Source organism: Caretta caretta, chromosome 13 (assembly GCF_965140235.1).
Source record: "Caretta caretta isolate rCarCar2 chromosome 13, rCarCar1.hap1, whole genome shotgun sequence".
Classification (NCBI taxonomy): domain Eukaryota; kingdom Metazoa; phylum Chordata; order Testudines; family Cheloniidae; genus Caretta; species Caretta caretta.
This window is the reverse complement of record NC_134218.1, coordinates 32650333-32677217: the sequence shown is the minus strand read 5'-3', so window position 1 is coordinate 32677217 and position 26885 is coordinate 32650333. Positions and strand designations below refer to the sequence as shown.

At 48.8% G+C, this 26885-nt stretch overlaps 1 protein-coding gene across 14 annotated transcripts in view; it reads left to right on the top strand.

The window, feature by feature from the left end:
- The window catches only part of CEP250 (centrosomal protein 250), a 123282-nt gene that overhangs the window by 8737 nt on the left and 87660 nt on the right, over positions 1–26885 (top strand). For 4 of the 14 annotated variants that reach the window (XM_048820053.2, XM_075118867.1, XM_048820052.2 and 1 more), the window contains 5 exons: positions 1580–1765; positions 8502–8561; positions 9340–9422; positions 10654–10819; positions 17904–18010. In XM_048820053.2, the coding sequence (XP_048676010.2) occupies positions 1580–1765; positions 8502–8561; positions 9340–9422; positions 10654–10819; positions 17904–18010 (602 nt within the window). The other 10 variants (XM_075118868.1, XM_048820047.2, XM_048820057.2 and 7 more) reach the window with 9 other exon arrangements.

Sequence of the window (26885 nt, the reverse complement as noted above, 5' to 3'; positions counted from 1 at the left end):
GAGACGCGCCGGGGCGCGAGGGGAGTGACAGGCGGTGGGTGGGAGAGAGGCCGGGGGGGTGACAGTGGCGGGGTGGGGCTGCACCGGGGGCCTGGATGGGTGACGGAGGCGGGAGACAGGCCGGGGCGTGAGGTGAGTGACAGGCAGTGGGTGGGAGAGAGGTCGGGGGTGACAGTGGCCGGGGGGGTGACAGTGGCGGGGTGGGGCTGCACCGGGGGCCTGGATGGGTGACGAAGGAGGGAGACGGGCCGGGGGGTCGGGTGGGTGACGGAGGCGGGAGACGCGCCGGGGCGCGAGGGGAGTGACAGGCGGTGGGTGGGAGAGAGGCCGGGGGGGATGACAGTGGCGGGGTGGGGCTGCACCGGGGGCCTGGATGGGTGACGGAGGCAGGAGACGGGCCGGGGGGCCTGACGGGTGACGGAGACGGGCCGGGGGGTCGGGTGGGTGACGGAAGCAGGAGACGGGCCGGGGGCTCCGGTGGGTGACGGAGGCCAGAGAAGGGCTAACTGGGTGAAGGAGGCGGGAGACGTGCTGGGGTGCGAGGTGAATGACAGGCGGTGGGTGGGAGAGAGGTCGGGCGTGACAGGGGCCGGGGAGGGGGGTGACAGCGGCGGGGTGGGGCTGCACTGCGGGCCTGGATGGATGATGGAGGCGGGAGGCGGGTCGGGTGGGTTACAGGCAGGAGATGGGCCGGGGGGTCCAGTGGGTGACGGAGGCCAGAGACGGGCCGGGTGGGTGACAGAGGCGGGAGACAGGCCGGGGCGTGAGGTGAGTGACAGGCAGTGGGTGGGAGAGAGGTCGGGGGTGACAGTGGCCGGGGGGGATGACAGTGGCGGGGTGGGGCTGCACCGGGGGCCTGGATGGGTGATGAAGGCGGGAGACGGGCCGGGGGGTCGGGTGGGTGACGGAGGCGGGAGACAGGTCGGGTAGGTGACGGAGGCGGGAGAGGAGCCGTCCAAGCCTGCCCACGCCCGCCTCTATGTGGCTCTTTCGTTCCCTCACTTGCATGGGCATAGCAAGGAGCTGGTATGTCTGGGAGCTGCTCTCGGGACTGACGTTTGCTGCCGGACATTTGGCACTGATTGTGAGAAGGCTGCACCTTGCGCTGCCACCCGTACGACTGCCCCCTACTCCTAGAGTAATCTTGCTGCTAAATACTGGTGAATTTCTGGTCCAGGTCAGGTGCCAGGCTATTCAGGGGCATGCTGCTTCTTCACGCAGACTGGACCAGACACTGTAGCTTGCTCCATTCAGCTTATTCCAGTGCAGGAGCCTCCTGTTTGGATACTATGATTGGATACAAGGTCAAGCTTGACAGAGCCCTGGCTGGGATGATTTAGTTGGGGTTGGTCCAGCTTTGAGCAGGGGGTTGGACTAGATGACCTCCTGAGGTCTCTTCCAACCCTGAGATTCTATGATTCTTGCTATTGTCACAGCCAGATTCGATGGGCAGGCAGAGCTAATTAGTTTCAGGCTTCTTCATCCTCTTCCCTGCTTCTGATCACAGCCTAGGCTTCTGACTACTGCAGGGCTATTATCCTTTTCCTGTATTACCATTATACCATTCTTTGGTCCTCAGATGGAGTCAGGAGACCAGGAGGTGAGCAGCATGAAACTGCAGACATTGCAGTTACTGCCCGAGGAGCAGATAGTGGCACTTCGTCAACAGATGGTGGAAAGCCAGGCATCCTATCAACGCAAGCTGCAGAGCTCCCAAGAGGCACAGCATAGGCAGGCAGTGCTTGTGCAGAAGCTACAAGCAAAGGTAAAGCAAAAGTACATCCATGAGCGTTGAAACGGAGGCAGTGGACCAGGAGTGAAAGACATTGGCAGAGGTGTGGGAAGACCAGGAGTGGAAGAGAAAGGGGTGTTGTGGGTCAGGAGTGAGGAGCATAACTATAACTGACAGCTAGTTTCCTTCTGCAGCCTTTTTACATGTGGAGAGGCCAAAAAAGAGAGAGGGGGCAAAAAGGTAGGGTAGAGAAGGGCAAACAGGGCAGAAAAGGGACAAAGGGGGAAGAAATGAAAACAAAATCTCTAAGAAGGAAAGGGAAATAGGAAGCAACCTAGAGGGAAAGAGGAGCAGGGAAAATAAGTGCCCCAGAATCTTTTATGCTGGCAGCTCTGATGTTGCTTGAAAGCCTCTCTGCAGCCTGCTCAGGAATTCTGAAGAGTTTGAGGGTGGCTTCCACAAAATCTGTCATTATGGAGGCTAGGACAGCACCTATCGTAGGGACTGAGTGCAGCAGGAAAAGAGGACAGTGAGCATGTGTAGGCGGTGGTGTTGGATAGTGGAGGGGAGATTGAGGTGGAGATGGGGAAAGGAGTAGGTAGAGCTGCGGGAAGCTGAAGAGTGGTGTGAGTAACAAGGAAGGGGAAATGAAGCCAGCAGTGGAGCATACAGTGTTGCCATGGAGTTAAAAAAGGCAAAAAAGTGGGTCCATTGCATGTCTAGTCTTTGTTAGCAACTTAATTTTAACTCCACATTCTGCCAGTCCATTACTTGGTGGATATTTAGGACTGAAGGTAAAATGTTCAATTCCATAATCTGTTGTGAAGGTCTTAAAATCTTTACTAACAAACTGAGCCCATTGTTAGCCTTCTCTATTTTAGGGATACCTGATATGACAAAAATAGCTATATGTTTTAAGATTGTCTGCTTTGATGTGGTCTTCTGTAGTTGAGCTTCCTCCGGATAACTTGAATTTTTGTAGAATCCTTCAACCCCATTTTCTGAGAGAAATTCTTCCAAATTCAACAGTTCTTTTTTCTGTAATTGGTGTTTTGATTCAGTCCATTGTCTCTAGCAATCTGCAGAATTTGTAGATGCCTGACATGAGTTCTTGTTCTGGGGCACTCCAAATGAGAATGAGTACTTGTGGTACCTTAGAGACTAACAAATTTATTTGAGCATAAGCTTTCGTGAGCTACGGCTCACTTCATCGGATGCATGCAGTGGAAAATAAATTGGGGAGATTTTATATACACGGAGAACATGAAACAATGGGTGTTACCCTACAGACTGTAACAAGAGTGATCAGGAGAGCAGAGGGGGATGGGGAGGAAGGAGGGACCTTTTGTAGTGATAATCAAGGTGGGCCTTTTCCAGCAGTTGACAAGAATGTGTGAGGAACAGTAGGGGGGGAAATAAGCAAGGGGAAATAGTTTTATTTTGTGTATATGAGACACCGCTCCCAGTCTTTATTCAAGCCTAAGTTAATTTTATCCAGTTTGCAAATTAATTCCAATTCAGCAGTCTCTCGTTGGAGTCTGTTTTTCAAGTTTTTTTGTTGAAGAACTGCCACTTTTAGGTCTGTAATCGAGTGACCAAAGAGATTGAAGTGTTCTCTGACTGGTTTTTGAATGTTTTAATTCTTGACATCTGATTTGTGTCCATTTAGTCTTTTGCATAGAGACTGTCCAGTTTGACCAATGTACATGGCAGAGGGGCATTGCTGGCACATGATGGCATATATCACATTGGTGGATGCGCAGGTGAATGAGCCTCTGATAGTGTGGCTGATGTGATTAGGCCCTATGATGATGTCCCCTGAATAGATATGTGGACACAGTTGGCAATGGGCTTTGTTGCAAGGATAGGTTCCTGGGTTAGTGTTTTTGTTGTGTGGTGTGTGGTTGCTGGTGAGTATTTGCTTCAGGTTGGGGGGCTGACTGTAGGCAAGGACTGGCCTGTCTCCCAAGATCTGTGAGAGTGATGGGTCGTCCTTCAGGATAGGTTGTAGATCCTTGATGGTGCGTTGGAGAGGTTTTAGTTGGGGGCTGAAGGTGATGGCTAGTGGCGTTCTATTTTCTTTGTTGGGCCTGTCCTGTAGTAGGTAACTTCTGGGTACTCTTCTGGCTCTGTCAATCTGTTTCTTCACTTCAGCAGGTGGGTATTGTAGTTGTAAGAACACTTGATAGAGATCTTGTAGGTGTTTGTCTCTGTCTGAGGGGTTGGAGCAAATGCAGTTGTATCGTAGAGCTTGGCTGTAGACAATGGATCGTGTGGTGTGGTCTGGATGAAAGCTGGAGGCATGTAGGTAAGTATAGTGGTCAGTAGGTTTCCGGTATAGGGTGGTGTTTATGTGACCATCACTTATTATAACCGTAGTGTCCAGGAAGTGGATCTCTTGTGTGGACTGGTCTAGGCTGAGGTTGATGGTGGGATGGAAATAGTTGAAATCATGGTGGAATTCCTCAAGGGCTTCTTTTCCATGGGTCCAGATGATGAAGATGTCATCAAGTAGAGTAGGGGCATTAGGGGATGAGAGCTGAGGAAGCGTTGTTCTAAGTCAGCCATAAAAATATTGGCATACTGTGGGGCCTTGCGGGTACCCATAACAGTGCCGCTGATTTGGAGGTATACATTGTCCCCAAATGTGAAATAGTTACGGGTGAGGACAAAGTCACAAAGTTCAGCCACCAGGTTTGCCGTGACATTATCAGGGATACTGTTCCTGAGGGCTTGTAGTCCATCCCCGCTCTCCTGCTGGTAATAGCTCACCTTACCTGATCACTCTTGTTACAGTGTGTATGGTAACAGCCATTGTTTCATTTTCTCTGTGTATATAAAATCTCCCCACTTTATTTTCCACTGCATGCATCCGATGAAGTGAGCTGTAGCTCACAAAAGCTTATGCTCAAATAAATTTGTTAGTCTCTAAGGTGCCACAACTACTCCTTTTCTTTTTGCGGATGCAGACTGACACGGCTGCTACTCTGAAACCTGCCAAATGAGAATATAATCTCTGAACATTTTAGTACCCTCATTGCTGCTGCCTTGTTTTGTGAGCTGTAGATATGAAAAAGGTATGTTCTTAAGGTGCAGATATGAAAAAAACTGATGCTATTGAAATGAATACCCGAGAGGAAGCTACTAGGGGGAAGGATAAACATGGCAATTGTTTATGGGCACTACTCCCACTGTTTAATACCCCAGAAATTGAAGAATTTAGATTGTGAACTCTTCAGTGCAGATTTCTAAGAGTGATGTCATATGTGCTTGGATAGCAGCTAGCACAGAATGGGAATTATTGGAGAACAAATAATGACACCAATAATAAAAAATAGGTGAGAAGTGCATTTCCTCCAGATAGTCCAAGAGGGTTTTTGTCTATTGCCTCATCAAATTTTGACAACTTCCCTTCCACGTAGGTTGACTTTTTCTATTGAAATGTTTGTTGTACGTTCAGAATTGTGTAGGCTGCTGCTCAGGGGTCTGTGTTTTTAAGACCGTTTTCTTAACCACGTCAATAATATTTTGAAATATATATATTTAATCTTTTCTGTTGCTCTCTTCTCCTCTCCTTTTTTTCTCTCTGTGGTGTCTACTTTTTCTGGCTGTGTGGCTAGATTGGTTTACATCTCTATTGTTAGCTCCATATAGGTGACTGGCATCACTCATTCTGTTAATTATAATTTAGTGTGTTGTATTAGGTTTGCTGTAGTGGGGATCTGTAGGTTTGCTTTGTATACTTTTTGGAGTTTAATTCCTGTATATAATATTGCTGGGGTTTTGTGCTCAGTGGTTTTTCTAGGTTTTGGGATGGTTTGTTATCTACCAAACTACAGTCAACTCAGCTGGCAGCTATGTGGGCATTATTTCCCTGCTATGCAGTTCTCTTTTGCTCTCCTCAATCCCACCATTGCTTTTCGGTGAGCTGAATGTGTCCGAGTAAGGAGCCCATCTGTATTGCCCAGAAAGATAATGGATCAAATAATTAAGCAATCAATTTACAAACATCTAGACGATAATAAGATGATAAATAACAATCAGCATGGATTTGTCAAGAACAAATTGTGTCAAACCAACCTAATAGTTTTTTTTGAGAGGGGAACAAGCCTTGTGGATGGGGGGAGTGGTAGATGTGATATAGTTTCACTCTAGTAAGGCTTTTGATACTGTCTCGCATGACCTTCTCATAAACAAACTAGGAAAATACAACCTAAGATGGAGCTACTATAAAGTGGAGGCATAACTGTTTGGAAAACTGTTCCCAGAGAGTAGTTATCAGTAAGGCTACATTTTAGTCACGGGTATTTTTAGTAAAAGTCATGGACAGGTCATAGGCTGTAAACAAAAATCCATCTATTTACCCGTAACTAAAACTTGGGCTGGGCCTACTGGGTGCTTGGGGTGGAAAGGGCAGTCTGGAGCCACCGTGGGTGCTTCAGGGTGGCTCAGGACCCCCACTGGTGCTGGGGCGGGGGGTCAGACAGTGGTGTGCGGCCCTGGACCCCTGCTGGTGCTGGGGGGGCGCCGGCTGGGGAGAGGGGTTGGCGGGGCTGGTAGGCTCCTTACCTGGCTCCGCATGTCCCTGCAGCTCCTAGGAGGAGGGAAGGCCAGGGGGGCTCTGCACTTTGTCTCCGCCAAGCTCCGGTTCCGCAGCTCCGATTGGCCGGGAGCCATAGCCAATGGGAGCTGAGGGGGCGGTTCCTGCAAGCAGCGACAGTGCGCAGAGCCCCCTGGCCCCTCCACCTAGGTCAGGAGTTGCAGGGTCATGTCAGGCACCTCCCCCCTGTGTAAGTGCCGCCCCAACCCCCTGCCCCAGATCGGAGCTACCTCCCACACCCAAACTGCTGCTGGACCAGGAGCTACCTGAGCGTTTGGGCAGCCCCTCAGCCAGGTACACCAGCTGCTGCAAAAGTCACAGAGGTCAGGGAAAGTCACAGAATCCATGACCTCCATGAGAGACACGCAGCCTTAGTTATCAGTGGTTCACAGTGAAGCTGGAAGGGCATACCAAGTGGGGTCCTGCAGGGATCAGTTCTGGGTTCATTTCTGTTTAATATCTTCTTCAGTGATTTAGATAATGGCATAGAGAGTATACTTATAAAGTTTGCAGATGATACCAGTTTGAGAGGGACGATAGGATTAATTTTCAAAATGATCTGGACAAACTGGAGAAATGGTCTGAAGAAAATAGGATGAAATTCAATGAGGACAAATGTAAAGTACTCCACTTAGGAAGGAGGAACAGTCAATTGCACACATACAAAATGGGAAATGACTGCCTAGGAAGGAGTAGTGCAGAAAGGTTCTTGTTAACCTCTGAGGAAAGGACAAGAAGCAATGGGCTTAAATTTCAGCAAGGGCGGTTTACATTGGACAAAAGGAAAAGCTTCCTGTCACGGTGGTTAAGCACTGGAATAAATTGCCCAGGGAGGTTGTGGAATCTCCATCATTGGAGATTTTTAAGGACAGATTAGACAAACGCCTTTCAGGGATGGTCTAAATAATACTTAGTCCTGCCATGAGTGCAGAGGACTGGACTAGATTACCTCTCAAGGTCCCTTCCAGTTAGGGTGACCGTGTGTTCAGTTTTCGACTGGAAAACCCAGTAGAAAAGTGACCCTAGTGGCTCTGGTCAGCACTGCCGACCGAGCTGTTAAAAGACCAGTCAGTGGAGCTGCGGGTCTGAGGCAGACTAGTCCCTACCTATCCTGGCTCCGTGCTGTGCCCTGGAAGCAGCCAGCAGGTCCAGCTCCTAAGTGTGGGGCCACGTGGCTCCGTGCACTTGCCCCTACCCTCAGCACCGGCTCTGCACTCCCATTGGCTGGAAGCCATGGCCAATGGGAGCTGCAGGGGTGGTGCCTGCGGGCGAGAGCAGCGTGCAGAGCCACCTGCTGCACCTCTGCCTAGAAGCCAGACCTGCTGGCCGCTTCCGGGGCACAGCGCAGAGTCAGGACAGGAAGGGAGCCTGCCTTAGACCACCCCCGCCACCTGGCTGTGCTGCTGACCTGGAGCCACTGGAGGTAAACCCGTGCCCCAACCCCCTGCCCCAGCCCTGAACCCCTCCCAAACTCGGAGCCCCCTCTTGCTCCCCTTGCTCCTCATCCCTGGCCCCACCCCACAGCCCACACCCCCAGACAAAGCCCTCACCCCCCCGCACCTCAACCCACAGCCCCCTCCCGCACTCTGAACCCTCATCCCCAGCCCCACCCCAGAGCCCACACCCCCAGATGGAGCCCCACCCCCACCTAAACCCCTCCCCCAGCCCAGAGCCCCCTCCCGCACCCTGACCCCCTCATTTCTGGCCCCACCCAGGAGCCTGCACCCCCAGTTAGAGTCCTCATCCCCTCCTGCACCCCAACCCCCTATCCCAGCCCAGTGAAAGTGAGTGAGGGTCGGGAAGAGCAAGCAACAGAGGGAGGGGGAATATAGTGAGTGGGGGGCAGGGCCTCAGGAAGGAGCAGGGCAGGGGGTGGGGTCTCAGAGAAGGGGCAGGGCTAGGGCTTTTGGTTTTGTGCGATTAGAAGGTTGGCAACCCTACTTCCAGTCCTACGATTCTATGATTCATTCTTTCATTATGGTGAGCTAAGTGAGACTCTTGCATTTGGTTAACAATTTCTTGTGGATCATGTTAACATTACTCTGAAATCTACTGTGCATAGCCATAGAGTCTTAAGTAGGCAGGGATTTGTTAGACTAGGTGAGGGCATGAAGTGCTGGTACTCTTGCATGCATCAGTGGCTCATACTGATTCTCCCTTCCTGTCCAGGTGCTGCAGTACCGGAGTTGGTGTCGGGAGCTGCAACAGAGGCTGGAAACGGAAAGGGGGGTGAGTTTTGCAGGTAGCTTTCTGAGGACAGTAGGTGCAGAGTGAGCTAATGTTGTTATAAGAGCCAAAAAGCAAAAACAGAGGGAAATATGTTTCTATTGGCACTAAAGTTTAAAAGACACTGTCTCGCTTTCCTTCCACTGCCTTGTTCCATCTCCACCACCAGAGTAACTTCTTCAGGTACCATTTCCAAAAATCCTACCAAGCAGAGTGTTAATTTTTTAAAGGAACAGTTAGGTTAAACATGGTTGTATAATGTTGTTTTTGGGTCCCCTGCCCCTTTCCACAGCCTGGTGCGAGCTAAGCTGATTGATCTAGCTCTGCTGTCTCTGAATAGGAATTGGTCACAACATAGGGCTTTTGAGGGGTATTACATTTAGATGTTCAACATGTGGTTCACTTTGGTTACTTCTCCTGTTTAATGAAGAGCAGAATTAGAAGGCAAAGAGGGAAAGAACCAGAGAATGCCCTTTCCTGGGACCCAAGCCTGTGTGAGCATTCCTCACCAACAGCACCATCTGCCACTGCCGTGCTCCGATTCTGGCACAGGCTAGTTGGTTGTGTACTGCACATAGAAACAGGGACTGTAAGGAACATGGAGCCACACTCAGACTGTGTCCCATTCTGTTCATTCACCGCATTATTGTGCCATGGTAGCAGCCACAAAATCTGTGGTGCTGAGAGAGCATAGGGCAGAGGAATGGATGTTTAACTGCGGAGAAGAAGGAACACAAAGGGCTGAGCTGGTTTGATTAAGTCCTCTATCTCTCTCTTTAAGGGACCCCTTTCACACAGGTGGGAAGCCAAGGAGGAGCACAGCCTGGAGAGGGCACTGGACCAGTTGGAGGAGGAGCAGCAGAGGTGAGAGGGAAAAAACATTTATTCTGGGTTTTCTGGATATCCCAGAATGATGTGTGGAGAGATGGGAAAATCCCAGCAGTGCTGCTTGCTCAACCTGGGGAGGCAAGTATTATGACTGCATTGTGTGGTGCCATAAGTGCTAACAGCATAGTGTGTGACATGGTGGCGGACAATGCCAAATGAATAACAGGTCACAACTTCAGACTGAAAATCAAGCCTATTATGTTGAGTGCTTCGTGGAATGGATGTGGTTTCTGTTCTATTCAGGTTCCTATGCTGTGTCCAGCACTGCGTTGTCTGGGTACCTTCCAGTAGTGCATTTGGCAGTATGACTAGCCTCTATTACATTCTCTTTTTTTCTTTCCCTCATCCTCTCCCCAGGGAAAATGTTGTGTTGGGATTTTAAAAGACCTCCTATTTATGTATTGTGCTGTGTGTGTTCAGTGAGGGCAGGTGGGAGAAGCGTGCCTGATACTTGGAGTAGAAAGGGATGAGGCCTGTGTTGGTTTTTGGAGCTTATAGGAGTTCATTCCACAATTTTAAACTGACCTCCAAGAAAGCTCTGTCCCTGTGTTCTTTACCCTTGTGTTGAATAATTCCATGCGTCAGAGGGGCTGAGTTGTTGACTACAGTCCTCATCCTGGTTTGGAGCACAAGTATAGTAGTGGCTCTAGGAAGAGGGCAGGAATGTTGGCAGGGGCAGAATAATAGAAAGCTTTGCATGGGCAAAGAAACTTGAACTTCGTACAGAAGCCACTGCAGAGATACAAGATTGGAGGAAGAGATGGTGAGAGCAGGAATTCAGAATAAACTGAAATGTGGAGAGAGAAGAGTGGGCTAAGCTGGAGAGGAGAAGGCTGCAGTCACTGAGACAAAAAATTGAGCGTGTGGATTTGTATCTTGGCAGTGGGGATAGAGAGGAAAGGATGAATTTTGCAGATGGGAAAGTGAGGGCATAATATGGTGAAGGACTGGATGTGTGGGGCAAGGAGAGAGGAGTCAGCAATGACAGGGGGCTCAGGAGATCTTGGAGGGAGGTCATCCCACCTCTCAGCCTGGAGAGAAAGTCATGATTCCCCCCCGAAACCTCAGGGAATCCAGCTGCATGGTGGTGGTGGAATCCAAGAGTTTAGCCCCGGGGATGTTACTCTCTGATCCCAAGGTGATTTCATAGTCGCAACTCTAGTGCTATTTATTGGGTGTGCTCATCACTGTTCTCTCCCCTCCCCAGATGTGAGAATCTAGCTGAAGTGAACACCCTGCTCCGGGAGAACCTGGGCAAGGCAAATGAGGTGAATACAGCCCTTAGAGAGGATGTGCGAAAACTGACCGTTGATTGGACAAGAGCCCGGGACGAACTGGAGCTCAAGGAGACCGAATGGCGCACTGAACGTGAGGTAGGGTTGGGGTGGGGAGCAGCAAACAAGATGCAAGACAGAGGAGCGAGAAACAGTGAAATTTTCTCTTCCTCCAATCGGGACCATTTGTGGAAGTTTTTTGCAGTTTTGGGTATGGATTGATGTTAGCTAGCAGAGTGGAGGGGATCAATTGTATTGGTGGAAGGTGCTGATGAGGCAAGGCGGTGCTGCTGGGTGGGGAAAATATTAGCGAGATCATTGTGAATGTTGGGGCCTGGGGGGCACTGGGAGCTGAGCCCTATCTGTGCTGGACACTGAGTCCTGTTACACTGGGTTTTTGCCTTGTTGGAGTTAGTTTTGCATTTACACTCAGACAAGATGTTGGATTAGCAGTTTATAGACTGGAGGACTCTGCATGTTCAGAACTAGTAGAGCCCTGGCAGCAGCATTGCAGGTTTCCCTCCTGCCAGTGATTCTGAGGGATTTGTTTCTGTCCTATTGATAAATTGTATAGTCAGTTGCTTGACCACACTTTGGTTCATTATTTTGTTATAAAATATACTTGAGGCCAATGTCAGTCAGGTTTATTAATACAGTACAGAAGAAGGGTTCTACACAATACCAGTCTCCAAAGAGCAGTCCCATGCAGCGATGTTACATTCATCTTATGCAAAAGGTGTGCTCCCCAAGTTACACATTTCAGCTGGTATTATATGATTTTTGAAGGAACAGTAATCCGCACTGTGTGGAGTCAAGCACAGAAGTTTATTACGCACAGCACTGGCGGAGTGTCGCTTTGCTTATTAGGCCCAGAGACACTGCAGAACGATTTATTATAATAGATTATATAGGGTGATCATTGGGCAGAGAAAAGCGACGGGGTCGGGTTTTCCCAAGCCCCTGGATAGGTTCTAGCAGCAAGACAAGATAAGCACAATAAGCCAATGGTCTAAAAGATTACCTAATGGCTCCGCCCATATCTCAAATTAACATATTGCTGAAACACAGGTAATTACTCCCAAACTATGTCTTTTAAAGTGTATAGGTTAAATCCTAATTTTGGGGTCCAGGGGAATGAGGTTGCAGCTCTCCCGGTTGACCAACAGGTACATTCCTGGAGATTTAAAGCAAAAAAGCAGTAATTAGTACTTAACAATAACAGTTGTTTATAAGTTTACCCTAGCATTTCTGTGGGTTAGGATTGGCATACATCTGTGCGGGGAGGGTGTCATAACTCATGTCAATCATATTAGGCCTCTCCCCGAACGCTGTCTGGGATCTGAGGGGTATTGTACCACTATCTCCTCCCTGCATTAGGGAGTAACCGTGAGGCCTTTTTCAGCACTTCATGTGTCTATAACTCGCGATAAGAACATCCACTTATGTTCGGAATTATGCTGACTCTGCTCACTGACTTGAAACATACAAGGTTATCTGTTTACCCCAGCTTTTTCTTAACCACGTATTGTTCTCTGTTAGCTAGTCCTCATCCAGGCCTATATGAAAAGTTTTTAGCAGAAACTGTAGTTAAGATCAACAATGAGTCCAGTGGCACCTTAAAGACTATCAGATTTATTTGGGCATAAGCTTTCGTGCATCTGAAGAAGTGGTTTTTTTACCCACGAAAGCTTATGCCCAAATAAATCTGTTAGTCTTTAAGGTGCCACCGGACTCCTTGTTGTTTTTGTGGATACAGACTAACATGGCTACCCCCCAATACTTGTACTTAAGATCTTACATCCACAGCAAATGGATTTTGGCCCTTCAATTTTACAACTACACATCTCTTTACATGGCACTAAAATCCATTCCGTCAATTTGTCTCAGTTCCCTAACTTGTTGTTCTGTTCCTTCCTTATCTTTATTTTGGATACTAACATTCCAAGTACTGATCCATGAAAGTACTTCCCTTGTGTTAGGGGACCCAGAAGGATGGAGGCTTGCTGAGAAGCCCACCCTCTTTGATAAATGGGTCACGGAATGAGGTCTATGCCCATGGGGAAAGGATGCCTTCCAAGGAAAGGAGGCACTTCAGTCCACTTTTAAGAGGTTTGAAGTTAAGGCAGCATTATGGAAGGTGCTACTTCAGCAAAGGCAACTGGAGGATTGTAAATTAGAGTTAGGGGTGGTTAAAGATAATTTGGCACTACAAGGTTTGGATTCGGAAGGAGAGTTAACAGACCTCCTTAAGAGACAGGAGCTGGGAACGGGGACACAGGTAAAGGCTTTGCAGCATCAGAGCTGGGGAAGGAACACTGGGAAACAGACTCTGCTGGTGTGTAGAGCTATGGATATGCTTGTTTGAAACTAACCCCAATAAACATTGCATTGCCTGCACTTCAGATTTCTGGTCTTCTGCTTTCTGTCTGCATGACAGGAACCAGGGGAGGGGGTGAAGGAAAGGCCCCCTAACACCTGGCTTATAATAAGCCCTGGTCTACACTATGAGGTTAAGTCGAATGTAGCCGCGTTAGGTCGATTTTATAAGCAGTGCGTCTACACAACCAACCCTCTTCCATCAACCTAAAGGGCTCTTAAAATCGACTGCTGTACTCCTCCCCGGCGAGGGGAGTAGCGCTAAAATCGACCTTGCTGGGTCGAATTTGGGGTAGTGCAGATGCAATTCAACAGAATTGGCCTCCAGGAGCTATCCCAGAATGCTCCACTGTGACTGCTCTGGACAGCACTTTCAACTCCGATGCGCTAGCCAGGTACACAGGAAAAGCACCGGGAACTTTTGAATTTCATTTCCTGTTTGGTCAGTGTGGCGAGCTCAGCAGCACAGGTGACCATGCAGTCCCAGAATCACAAACGAGCTCCAGCACGGTCCGAACGGGAGACACTGGATCTGATTGTTATATGGGGAGAAGAATCTGTGCAGGCCGAACTCCTATCAAAAAGAAGAAATGCTAATATATATGCCAAAATCGCACAGGGTATTGTGGAGAGAGGCTACACCAGGACACACAGCAGTGCTGCGTAAAAGTTAAGGAGCTCAGGCAAGCCTACCAAAAGACAAAGAAGGCAAATGGTCGCTCCAGGTCAGAGCCCCGTACATGCCGCTTCTATGATCAGCTGCATGGCATTCTAGGGGGGAGACCCTACCACTATCCCACCACAGTCTGTGGACACCTGCAAGCAGAGAGTCTCACGCAACACAGAGGAGGATTTTGTGGATGAGGAGGAGGAGGAGAATGCACAGCAGGCAAGCGGAGAATCTGTTCTCCTTGGCAGCCAGGACCTTTTCATCACTCTGGAGCAATACTCTCCCAAGGCGGGTTCCTGGACGCTGAAGTCAGAGAAGGCACCTCTGGTGAGTGCACATTTGTAACTACAGTACGGGGGTTAAAAGCAATTGTGTTTAATGTTTGATTTGTCCTGAAGAATTGGGATGCATTCACGGCCAGCTACTGGAAAAGTCTGTTAACGTGTCTGGGGACAGAGCTGGAGTCCTCGAGTGTCATCTCCATGAAGCTCTCCTGGAGGTACTCTGAAAGCCTTTGCAGAAGGTTTCTGGGGAGGGCTGCCTTATTTCATCCTCCAGGGTAGGACACTTTACCATGCCAAGCCAGTAGCAAGTCGTGTGGAATCATTGCAGCACAAAGCATGGCAGTGACTGGTCCTGGGTTTTGGTGGCATTCAAGCAACATTCGGTCTTTATCTTTCTGTGTTAGCCTCAGGAGAGTGATATTATTCATGGTCACCTGGCTGAAATAGGGGAATTTTTTGTAAAGGAACAGTAAAAGGACCCCGTTCATGCTGGGCTGTTTGCACTTGGCTAAAAGGGATCATCCCTGAGAATAGCCACGTGGTGGGGGGAGGAGTGAAGGGATCATCCCAGAGAATAGCCATGGGGTGCGGGGAGGGGTATGCTGCACATCCACCCAAAACCCGCAGCCCCTCCTTTTAAATGGCAAACCCAACCGGCATTGCTTGCTATGGGAAAGGAGGGCGCGCAGTTTGAAACCATTCCCACATGTTATGAAGGCGGAAGAAGCCAACCCCGCATACCTTTTGGCTTACCATAGCTGCCTGGAAACGGAATTCTGTTGCGCAGCCGTGTGTGATGTGTCACCATACTGGCAGGCACTCAATATAAAAGGCAAAATGCAACCTTGTACCTAAAGCACATGTGCTGTCTGCTGTGAATTGCTTGATTCACTGTGAAAGAGTCTTCCATTTGTTCTCAGAAATGTATCATCTTAAATTTGACTCTCCCTTTTTATCCCCCTGCAGGTGCAAATGTTTCTGTGCTCCCCGTATCATCTCCGTCCCTGAGGTTATCACAGATTAGAAGGCAAAAAAACCTCACTCACGATGACCTGTTTTCCAAGCTCATGCAGTCCTCCCGCACTGAGAGGGCACAGCTGAATGCATGGAGGCATTCACTGACAGAGGCCAGGAAAGCGTTAAGTGAGCATGTTCAGAAGATGCAGGAGGCGATGCTGAAGCTAATGGGGGAGCAAACGGACATGCTCAGGTGTCTGGTGGAGCTGCAGGAAAGGCAAGAAGAGCACAGATCGCCGCTGCATCTACTGTATAACTGCCTGCCCTCCTCACCAAGTTCCATATCCTCCTCACCCAGACGCCCAAGAATGCTGGGGGGAGGCTCTGGGCAACCAGCCACTCCACTCCAGAGGATGGCCCAAGCAACAGAAGGCTGTCATTTAAACATCTTTGATTTGTAGTGTGGCTACAATAAGCAATGTGGCCTTGTCTTTCCCTCCTCCCCCACCCCACCCCACCCGGGCTACCTTGTCAGTGATCTCCCTTTTTTTTTAATAAATAAAGAATGCATGGATTCAAAACAATACAGACTTTATTTCCTTTGCCAGCTGTGGTTGAAGGGGGGAGGGGGATTGGCTTACAGGGAAGTAAATTCAACAAAGGGGGTAGTTTTGCATCAAGGAGAAACACACACACACCTGTCACACCATAACCTGGCCAGTCATGAAACTGGTTTTCAAAGCCTCTCTGATGCGCAGTGCTCCTAGCTGTGCTCTTCTAATTGCCCTGGTGTCTGGCTGCTCAAAATCAGACGCCAGGCGATTTGCCTCATCTTCCCACACTGCCATGAACGTCTCCCCCTTACTCTCACAGATATTATGGAGCACACAGCAAGCAGCAATAACAATGGGAATATTGGTTGCGCTGAGGTCTAACCTAGTCAGCAAACAGCACCAGCGAGCTTTTAAACATCCAAAGGCACATTCTACCACCATTCTGCACTTGCTCAGCCTATAGTTGAACTGCTCCTTACTACTGTCCAGGCTGCCTGTGTACAGCTTCATGAGTCTGGGAGCAAGGGGTAGGCTCGGTCCCCAAGGATAACTATTGGCATGTCAACATCCCCAGTGGTAATTTTGTGGTCTGGGAAGTAAGTCCCTTCTTCCAGCTGTTCGAACAGCCCAGAGTTCCTAAAGATGTGAGCGTCATGCACCTTTCCTGGCCATCCCACGTTGAGGTTGGTGAAACGTTCCTTGTGATCCACCAGTGCTTGCAGCACCAATGAGAGGTTACCCCTTGCGGTTTACGTACTGGTTGGCAAGGTGGTCCGGTGCCAAGATAGGGATATGCATTCCATCTATCGCCCCACCCCAGTTAGGGAACCCCATTGCAGCAAAGCCATCCACTATGACCTGCACGTTTCCCAGAGTCACACTACCCTTGTTAAGAGAAGGTCAGTGATTGCGTTGGCTACTGGATCACAGCAGCCCCCACGGTAGATTTGCCCACTCCAAACTGATTCCTGACTGACCGGTAGCAGTCAGGTGTTGCAAGCTTCCACAGGGCTATTGCCGCTCGCTTCTCAACTGTCAGAGCAGCTCTCATTTTGGTATTCCTGCGCTTCAGGGTGGGGGAAAGCAACTGACAAAGTTCCAGGAAAGTGGCCTTACGCATGCGAAAGTTTTGCAGCCACTGGGAATCATCCCATACCCGCAACACTATGTGGTACCACCAGTCTGTGCTTGTTTTCCATGCCCAGAATCAGCGTTCCACTGTATCAACCTGTCCCACTGCTGCCATGATGTCCCAGCTGCCATATCTTGTGCTTTCAGGAACTTCTGTGTCCATGTCCTCCGCAAAATCGTCCTTGTGCTGGCGTCTCCTAGCCAGGTTCTGCACATACTGCAGGATAATGCGCGAGGTGTTTACAATGCTCACAACAGCAGTGCTGAGCTGAGCGGGCTCCATGCTTGCTGTGCTATGGTGTCTGCATGGGTAACCCAGAAAAAAGGTGCGAAACAATTGTCTGCCGTTGCTTTCACAGAGGGAGGGGAGACTGCCGACATGTACCCAAAACCACCCGTTACAGTGTTTTTGCCCCATCAGGCATTGGGAGCTTAACCCAGAATTCCAATGGGCAGTGGAGACTGCGGGGACTGTAGGATAGCTACTCACAGTGCACCACTCTGTGAGTCGATGCTAGCCACGGTATTGAGGACACGCTCCGTCGACTTAATGCGCTTAGTGGGGACATACACAACTGACTGTATAAAATCGCTTTCTAAAGATTGACTTCTATAAAATCTACCTAATTTCGTAGTGTAGACACACTCTTAGACGTAGAATGGACTGTATCTTGATTTTGACAAGTTTCGTGTCTGCTTATGCAAAATGTTTACTTCAGCAAATGCAAGGAGTTATGAAATGCTTAGCATAAGTAACTGGGATTATGGAATAGTCCAGTTTCGGCTACATCACTGTTACAATATTGGTGTGTCATGCATACTAAAATATTTCTATATGGTGTGGATAATACATATTATTAATATTATATAAATATATATGCTAGCCAGCATATATTCATCAACGTCCCTCAAGACTGGCTCTTGGACATCTCTGCAGGGTGAGACAGGATTGTTAAGTGACTATTTTGTTAATCTCCATGGTGGCTGAGGTTTGGGCCTGTTATTAGTTGTGCTCAGGTGGTGGCCCTAGGAAGAACACTCAGAGTAGGTCCTTGGCCTTTCTGTTGGGAATGCTATCAAAGAAGTTCTTTGTGTCTGAGATGGTGACTCTCTCCCTACTGGGAGAAAAGGGCACCTCACATGGTGTGAGTGGTGTGCAGGGGACCAGCACCATGTGGCTGAGCGACTTGCTTTTGTCTCTGCACTTTTAGTTCTTTGACGGGTACTTGAACTGTGAACATAATCGACTTCTCAGCCTATGGCGGCAGGTGGTGACCTTCCGCCGTCACTTCCTGGAGATGAAGACTGCAACTGACAGGTGAGCAGGAATGGGGACTCAAGCTGTTGAGGAAAAATGGGTGCTTCCCCTCACACCTTGTTCTGAGCCCTGATGGTGCTGGGTTTACAGTTAAAGGACACAGTGTTCCCTCTGACAGCTGAAAATAAAGGAGATAACTATGTCTTGTTATGACACTCTCCTTGGAAGACCCGGGTTGCCTTAAGAATCTTATTCTCTGGGCTGGCAGGTATGGGGTCCCAAGCAGCGATGGTGGTGGGAATGGGTTAGGGATGCCTGAGCATTGTGAAGAATGAACTGGAGGGCAGTGGTGAGGTCTGGGCATATTTTCAAATTGCCTCATTAAAAAGTCAAACTGCTCGCTTTCAAAAATGCCTAAAGTACACACCAGTTGTTCAATGATAACTGAAGGGCCTGGATTTTCAAAAGGGCCTAGGTGAGTGAAAGTCAATGAGAGATGGGCATCTAATTCTCTTAGTCATTTCAGCAGATGGGCTTGATTCATGCAGCTCCCATTTCCTTCTCCACCTCCTCTGTCGCTCCTCATCCTTCCTCTGTTTCTTTAACAGAATCATGAAGGTTAGAGAAAGGAAAGATTCATACGGTTAACCTAGTCCATAGTCAGACTTGTTTGTCTCCATCTGTTTTTCTAGTACTCTCTCTGTTTTATCATTGTAAATATCTCAGTTGGTGGGCTTCCACAGCATCTCTTGGGAGACTATACTAAAGATGAGGACCAGGTCCTCTTAAACATATTTGGAACCAAATGCTGGGTTTGAGTATCCTAGAGCTGGGTGATGTAAGCATACTGAGGACATTGCAGCCACATTAACTCAATAATCCTCCTTATTGTCCGACCCCATGTGCTGTGAACAGGAAGGCCAAGAAGACAGGATGCTGCAGAATTCTACAGGAGAAAGCCCACAGGATAGAAGAGCAGCCATCCCAATCTCTGGGATCTTTCACAAAGAAAGAAAAATGACTCCACTGACCCTTGTGCAAATAATACCTAATGGTCAAGAGCATGAAAGGCAAATGGGAAAGAATCAGCATAGGAACTTTGTCCTAATCCATTGTGATGTGGACATTGCTCAAAACCCACCGATGCAGTTTCTGGCCCTGGCCCATGCCCATGCCTGAAAAGTAACTAATGGGAAAGATATCTGAGGACATCAGGTACTGCTAGAATTGCCCAGCCACAACTAACTCTTTCCCAGAAGAGGAAGATTGCTCATAGGTAGATAAGTGATAGCACTGTCAATATTGATCAGTAAGGGGGGCTTGATAGTCTTGATCCTGTGATGATAAGGATCATATAAGCAGCAAGTTACCTATATAGAGAAAAGAGAGTTAGTATACTGGCCTTCATCAGCCAGAAGGTGCATGGGCCTAACTTGCAGGATGTATCCGGAATTAGTCACAGTACCTCCAGAACCACAGTTGGCTGTAGGAGCTGAAAGTCAAGCAGAGAAAATTTTGCATTTGTTTCCTTAAGACGGAGGTGGGCAAACTACAGCCTGCAGGCCACATCCGGCCTGTGAGCTCCTGGTTGGAGAGGCTAGCCCCCGGCCCCTCCCCTGCTGTCCCCCTTACCCCGCAGCCACGCCGCCACATGGGCAGCTCAACTAGCTCCGGGCGGGTGACGTGGCTTCCAGTCCTGCCGCTCTGAGCGACGTGGTAACGGGGGGGGGGGGGGAGACACAGGCGGTTGGATAAGGGGCAGGGGGTTCCTGGGGGCAGCCAGGGAGCAGGGGGGATTGGATAGGGCGTGGGGCCCCGGGGGGGCGGTTAGGAGTGGGGGGGTCCCAGGAGGGGGCAGTCAGGGGACAGGGAGCAGGGGGAGTTGCATAGGGGGTGAGGTCCCAGGGGGGCAGTCAGGAGGCGGGAAATGGGAGGGGGCAGATGGGGGCGAGGGGCCAGGCTGTTTGGGGAGGCACAGCCTTCCCTACCCGGCCCTCCATACAGTTTTGCAACCCCAATGTGACTCTCAAGCCAAAAAGTTTGCCCACCCCGTGCCTTAAGACATTGCTTGGTAACTCTGAAAACAAAATAACATACATTCTTCATGGTGAGGAAATTTCTATTCTGTCTGATGGGAGACAGTCTAGATATTATGCTTTAGTCAGACACAAGTTGTTTGGCTCAATATAGGGGTAGCTGGTGAAATTTAAATGTCCTGTGTTGTACAAGAGGTCAGACTAGATGGTCCCATCTGGTCTTAACTCTGTGAATCAAGAACAGCTTGCCTACTCGACAACTGGAATTGCTTTACTAAGTTGGACTTTGCAGACACCACAGTGGAGACTAGGTAACCTCCGTGTTCTGCACACCCATGGTGTAAGACTTTTAAAAAAATTTTTCAATCAGTCTCAGCAGTGGACTTCTGCCACCGGTGCCACACCTATCATCCCCTGCTCCATATGTCAGGGGGAGTCTGTAAACCATGGAGGCCTATGAGAGTGAGATATTGGACCAGAGGTGGCCAAACTATGGTCCACGGGCCACTTCGGCCCTTGGGACCGTCCTGCCCAACCCCTGAGCTCCTGGCCTGCGACGTTAGCCCCCAGCCCCTCCCCTGTTGTTCCCCCTCCCCCGCAGCCTCAGCTCGCTGGCCGCCAGCGCAGTGCTCCAGGCAGCAGGGCTGTGAGCTCCTGGGGCAGTGCAGCTGCAGAGCCCGGCCTGACCCGGTGCTCTGTGCTGCATGGTGGCATGGCTGGCTCCAGCCAGGCAGTGCAGCTGAGCACTGCCAGCCATCTGTGCTCCAGGCAGCGCGGTAAGGGGGCAGGGGGGGTTGGATAGAGAGCAGAGAAGATCGAGGGGGGGGGCGGGGGTGTGGATAGGGGTCGGGGCGGTCAGAGGGTGGGGAACAGGGGGTTGGATGGTGGCAGGGGTCACGGGGGGCAGTCAGGAAGGAGAGGGGGGTTAGATGGGATGGCGGGGGGCAGTCAGGGGCAGGGGTTCCGGGGGCGGTCAGGGGACAGGGAGAAGGGGCGGCTGGATGGGGCAGGAGTCCCTGGGGGGCAGTCAGGAAAGAGAGGAGGGGTTGGATGGGGCGGCAGGGGGCAGCAAGGGGCGTGGAGTTTGGGGGTGATCAGGGGACAGGGAGCAGGGGGTGGTGGATGGGGCAGGAGTCGCAGGGGGGCCGACAGGGAACAGGGGGGTTGGAGGGGGTGGGGGGGCCGTCAGGGGGTGAGAAGCAGGGTGGATCGGATAGGGGTCCGGGGCAGGGCCATGCCTGGCTGTTTGGGGAGGCACAGTCTCCCCTAACTGGCCCTCCATACAATTCTGAAAACCTGATGTGGCCCTCAGGCCAAAAAGTTTGCCTGTCCCTGCATTGGACAAAGGCATTTAGAAGTCACTGAATTAATAGCTGAGGACAAAAGAAAATGATACAATTCCACAAGGCCATTAATAGAGTAATTTGAGTACTTCAGAACCATCTGGAAATTGACAGGTTCCATATACCTTCAAGAATAAAATAGATTAATTGGTCCAACCATAAAGGTGTGTCAGACCCCAAAGTGTAGGAGGGAATGGTCAGTCTATGAAAAAGGTGTAATCTTCACTCCCAGTCCAAACACCAGATCTAGAGCATGGCCAACTATATGTGCTGAGCTAAAAACCACTTGGGACAGCTCCAAGAGTTTCATGGCCCTAGATACAATACAGACTAGATGGAGCTACTATAAGGTTGGTGCATAACTGGTTGGAAAGCCATTCCCGAAAAGTGGTTCACAGTCAAGCTGGAAGGGCATATCAAGTGGAGTATCACAGAGATCAGTTCTGGGACCAGTTCTGTTCAATATCCTCATCAGTGATTTAGATAATGGCATAGAGAGTACACTTTAAAGCAGGGGTCTCAAACTCCTGGCCCGCGGGCCCTCTGTGGCCCGAGAACCTCCCCACTGCGGCCCACGGAGGAGAAACTCATGCAGCCACGCTGCTGACTCTGTCTACTGCAGGCACCACCCCCTGCAGCTCCCATTGGCTGGGGGAGAGGGGCAGAGATACCATCACTAGTCGCTAGGCAGAGTCAGCCATGGAGGCAGTGTCACTTTTCTCCACAATGAATATAAACAAGTCAAAATACTGAACGCAACTATCTGATGCCCACCTTGCTGCAATCCTGAAGATTTCAACTGCTCAGTCACTGAGGCCAAACATCAACAAACTGACAGAACTGAAGCGTTGCCAGATGTCTGGCAAACACTAAAAAAACTCTGGCAGGCCAAGAATTGTATAAAGTTGTATGACAGTTTCACTATTTCTAAGAAATTCGAAATAAAAAATACAATATAAATGTTTTGTTTTCTGAACACCATCTTCAGTGACATTACTGGCCCGCTGGGAGCATTTGAGGACTGGCACTGGCCCTAAGGTAAATTGAGTTTGAGACCCCTGCTGTAAAGTTTGCAGATGATACCAAGCTGAGAGGAGTTGCAAGTGCTTTGGAGGATAGGATTAAAATTAAAAACTGATCTGGACAAACTGGAGAAATGGTCTGAAGAAAATAGAATAAAATTCAATAAGGGCAAATGCAAAGTACTCCACTTAGGAAGGAACAGTCAATTGTACACGTACAAAATGAGAAGTGACTGCCTCGGAAGGAATACTGCAGAAAGGGATCTGGGGGTCATGGTGGATCACAAGCTAAATATAAGTCAACAGTGTAACACTGTTGCAAAAAAAGCAAACATAATTCTGTGAGGTATTAGTTGGAGTGTTGTAAGCAAGACATGAGAAGTAATTCTTCTGGTGTACTCCATGCTGATACAGCCTCAACTAGAGTGTTGTGTCCAGTTCTGGGCACCACATTTCAGGAAAGATGTGGGCAAACTGGAGAAAGTCCAGAGAAGAGCAACAAAAATGATTAAATGTTTAGAAAACATGATCTGTGAGAGAGAAGGCTGAAAAAACTGGGTTTGTTTAGTCTGGAGAAGAGAAGACAGAGAGGGGACATAATAGTTTTCAAGTACATAAAAGGATCTTACAAGGAGGAGGGTGAAAAATTGTTCTTGTTAACCTCTGAGGATAGGACAAGAAGCAATGGGCTTAAATTGCAGCAAGGGCGATTTAGGTTGGACATTAGGAAAAACTTCCTAACTGTCAGAGTAGTTAAGCACTGGAATAAATTGCATAGGGAGGTTGTGGAATCTCTGTCATTTGAGCTTTTTAAAAGCAGGTTAGACAATTACCTGTCAGGGCTGGTTTAGCTAATACTTAGTCCTGCCATGAGGACTGGACTAGATGACCCCTCGTGGTCCCTTCCAGTCCTATGAGTCTAAAGATATCATGGCTGCCATAGAATCGTAGAGTTAACCTAGTAAAAATATGGACATTGAAGTCACTGAGAACAGTGACTCCAGTGCCATTGCAGAAAGAGGAATCCAGTAAACTCAGTCAGGGATTCCGGTGCAACATGCAATCTATATTTTAATGTTATATCCAAAATCTATGTTAAAAGAATGTGAAATTTTCAACATCAAGGACTCGGAAGATAATTGCCTGTGCAACCTAAATTCAACACCCTAGTGCGTGTGCATTATGATACAGTCTTTAATTACATTTTTGCATACTGTTTTTCCCACAGGGCCCCTATGTCATGCAGTCCAGGGATGGACAGTGCTTTGGGAATGAATTGGGTGTATAGTAAAGGAGGTTGTTCGTAGGACTCCTGCCTCATTTGTTGTAGAAGTTGAAGGTGTATAGTGAATGAGGCAGAAGACTGTAAGAAGAGAATGAAGCGTTTCAGGGAAATGGATTCTATCCTTGCCTTTTCCACAGAGTTCCTGTGGGATTCTGGGCATGTCACAAGCCAGATGGTCAGTAATTCTGTGTTCCTTATTTTGTGGGCGCCCGACTTCAGACACATGGAGTTTGATTTGCAGAAGTACTGAGTACCCTCGGCTGCAGCTGAAGTCAATGGGAGCTGTGCTTGGAACATACAGAGTGCTGTAAACTTTTGAAAAATCAGGCTTTAGGCATCTCAGATTGATTGACAGTTTTGTGCCTCACTTCCTTACCTATAAAATGGGGATAATACCGCCTCACCTCACAGAAGTGGATCAGAAGTCAATTAATTAATGTTTGTAAAACACCAAAGTAATATGGTGAGAGCACCATAGAAAAACCCATGAGGAAATTAATAATTTTATATTCACTGCAGGATTTTGATGCTTTGCAGTAAATGCATAGGCCACTCAGTAATAGTGAAGATAAAAATCTTAAATGGTTGCCAGGGGGCCATCCATACGTGGAGGAGGAATATGTAATCATAGTTAAAGACTATATCGTAATTCATATGTGCAAGGGGATTGAATTAAAGTATTGCACAGGCAACCATAATTCAGATGTTTCCTAACATTTGAGTGCTTGATTATGCAACCTTAACATTCTTTTAATTGATTTTTGTATTTGTAATTTATTGGATTTCTGAAAAAGTAAACTGAAAAGAGAGAAATTCCATCATGTGGCATCATATTGACACCCGCATGGATCACTGATGGGGTTGGAATCTTTATATCCACCGCACAGACTTCTACCACTTGAGCTAATGGAGTAACTGGCAACAATAGTAGATTTTCATCTTCTGAACACAGAGGGGGTTGAGGTTCACACTTTGCCAGGGGTTTCACAGATATTTGCTGACAGCAGAAGACTGGTGAGACTCTGGAAGAATTCTGTAGTGGGTACAGATCGTTTCGCCTGTGTCTCTTCCAGTCCTGTGTCCCTTCTCTCCCAGTCTCCACTCACCCTGATTTCTCATCCTCATCCCAGCCTCCTTGACCAGCCAGTCCTAGTCTCCTCTCCAGACTTCTCTTTGACATTTGAATTTTTCTACCCCCACTGTGGCTCCCAGATCCATTCTCCCCTTTGGCTTCATGCCCTCAGTCTTCTTGCTAAGCTAGTTCCAACCTTCCACAACCCTCAAATCCTTGTCAGATCCATCTTCCACCCTGCTCCCACTGATTCTAGTCCCTCTCCTTGCTCTGTCATTCTCAGTCTCCTCCTATGCCCCACACCAAGCTCCCAGGTCTATTCTTCCCAACCAGGTTCCTTGTTCAAATCTACTCGCTCCACTCCACTTCTATTTTAGCAGGCTCAGCTCCCCCGACCCCTCTGTATTCCAGTCCTAGGCATGCTGCTTCCACCTTATCCTCCATGCTTCCATGCTGTCTGGGTACCTGCTGGGGGAGCATTGAGAACACAAGAGAGACTGTCTCCCTGCACCCGGTTCCTGTGCTTAGCATCACAGTGGTCCCCTGGAGCAGTAATTGTATGGAAAAAAGTCCTGCTCAGTCACTGCACCCCTTGGCTGAAGTATGCTCAGTACAGACAGAATCTTCTGAGAATTTAGCTGCCAAACTCTAAGAAGTCTCTGAGAGAATGAAAACTGAGGTTTTTTCACCACCAAAGGCTTATAACTTGTTTACATTTGGGTAGCTTTTCACAGGGAAAGCAAAAGGCACATCTTAGACCCCAGGGTAATCTCCAAATTTTAAGACCTTGCTGCAAAGCCATGGTGGGCAACCTGCGGGCTGCATGTGGCCCGTCAGGGCAATCCGCTGGTCAGCCGTGAGACAGTGTTTACATTGGCCGTCTGTAGGCACGGCCGCCCGCAGCTACCAGTGGCCACGGTATGCCATTCCTATCCAATGGGAGCTGCAGGAAGCGGCAGCTAGCCCACGCTGCTCCTTGCAGCTCCCATTGGCAAGGAACGGCGAACCGCAGCCAAAGGGAGCTGCGGGCGGCCATGCCTGCGGACGGTCAATGTAAACACTGTCTCACGGCCCACCAGTGGATTACCATTCACTGAGCTGTGTCCATTGTCATGGGCATACATGCCTTAGTATCCTCGTAGAGTCTGCCAGATGCTGTTACCGTGCTTTGTCGACAATAAACCTGGCCGGGTGCCTTCATACCTTAATGAATCTTGTGGTCATTGAGCGGTTCGCTTGAGGTCTGCTGTGCCAGCTACCTGCGCAGAGCTGGGACAGCATACAGAGGGAATACACATAATTATATTTCCCACAAATTAGGGGGAAACCCCTCCCAAAGCCCTTACAGAGGTGGATTTTAGACCTTTTTAAATTTTCCGCTATAAGTCAGATTTGAAGTGACACTAGCTGGATGTAGGTCAGGCTCAGTGGCCACTGCATATACCTGTGGGTCAGCCAGTTGCAGTGATAAATGGCAGGCTTGAAAGTCTCTTGGCCACTCTGTCTGTGGCATGCACAGTGTAACCCTAAGGCTCACATGCCAAACAGAACTCTCTTGTGGATACTGTGTTCAGTTTTGCGCTCCCCAAGGGCCAATGGATGCCATGTGCTAGCTGGAATATATCTTGAGAAATTGAGATCATTGTGGGCAGGATTGAAGCCATGCTTGATCCCCAGTTCTGGGGAAAAAAACGGCTTGTAGAATCTGTCAACCTTAGGAAAAGCTGGGGCGGGGGAGGTTCAGGGGGCACAGTATCCCCTGAGTTAAATGACCAGATGTGTTAGCTTCAGTAGAATAAAGGGGCCCAGAGCATCAACGGTATTAACCTGATCCTGTCACTGTACGACATTAACAGTTTTAAACAAAATTTGGAGTTCCAAATGCTGAGACCTTGACCTGCTTAGTACCATGGCAAATACAACATTAAAAATGCTTTTAAACTTTATTAAATATACAAAAAAAGGAAAAACGGTTAAAGGAATTAAGTGTAAAGTATTAAGCCAGGCTTTCATTTTAACTGTCCTTTATTCTAGTGGTTCTCAAACTTTTATATTGGTGACCCCTTTCACACAGCAAACCTCTGAGTGTAACCTTATAAATATATAAAAAATGTGTTTTTAATGTAACACTGTTATAAATGCTGGAGGCAAAGTGGGGTTTGGGGGTGGAGGCTGAC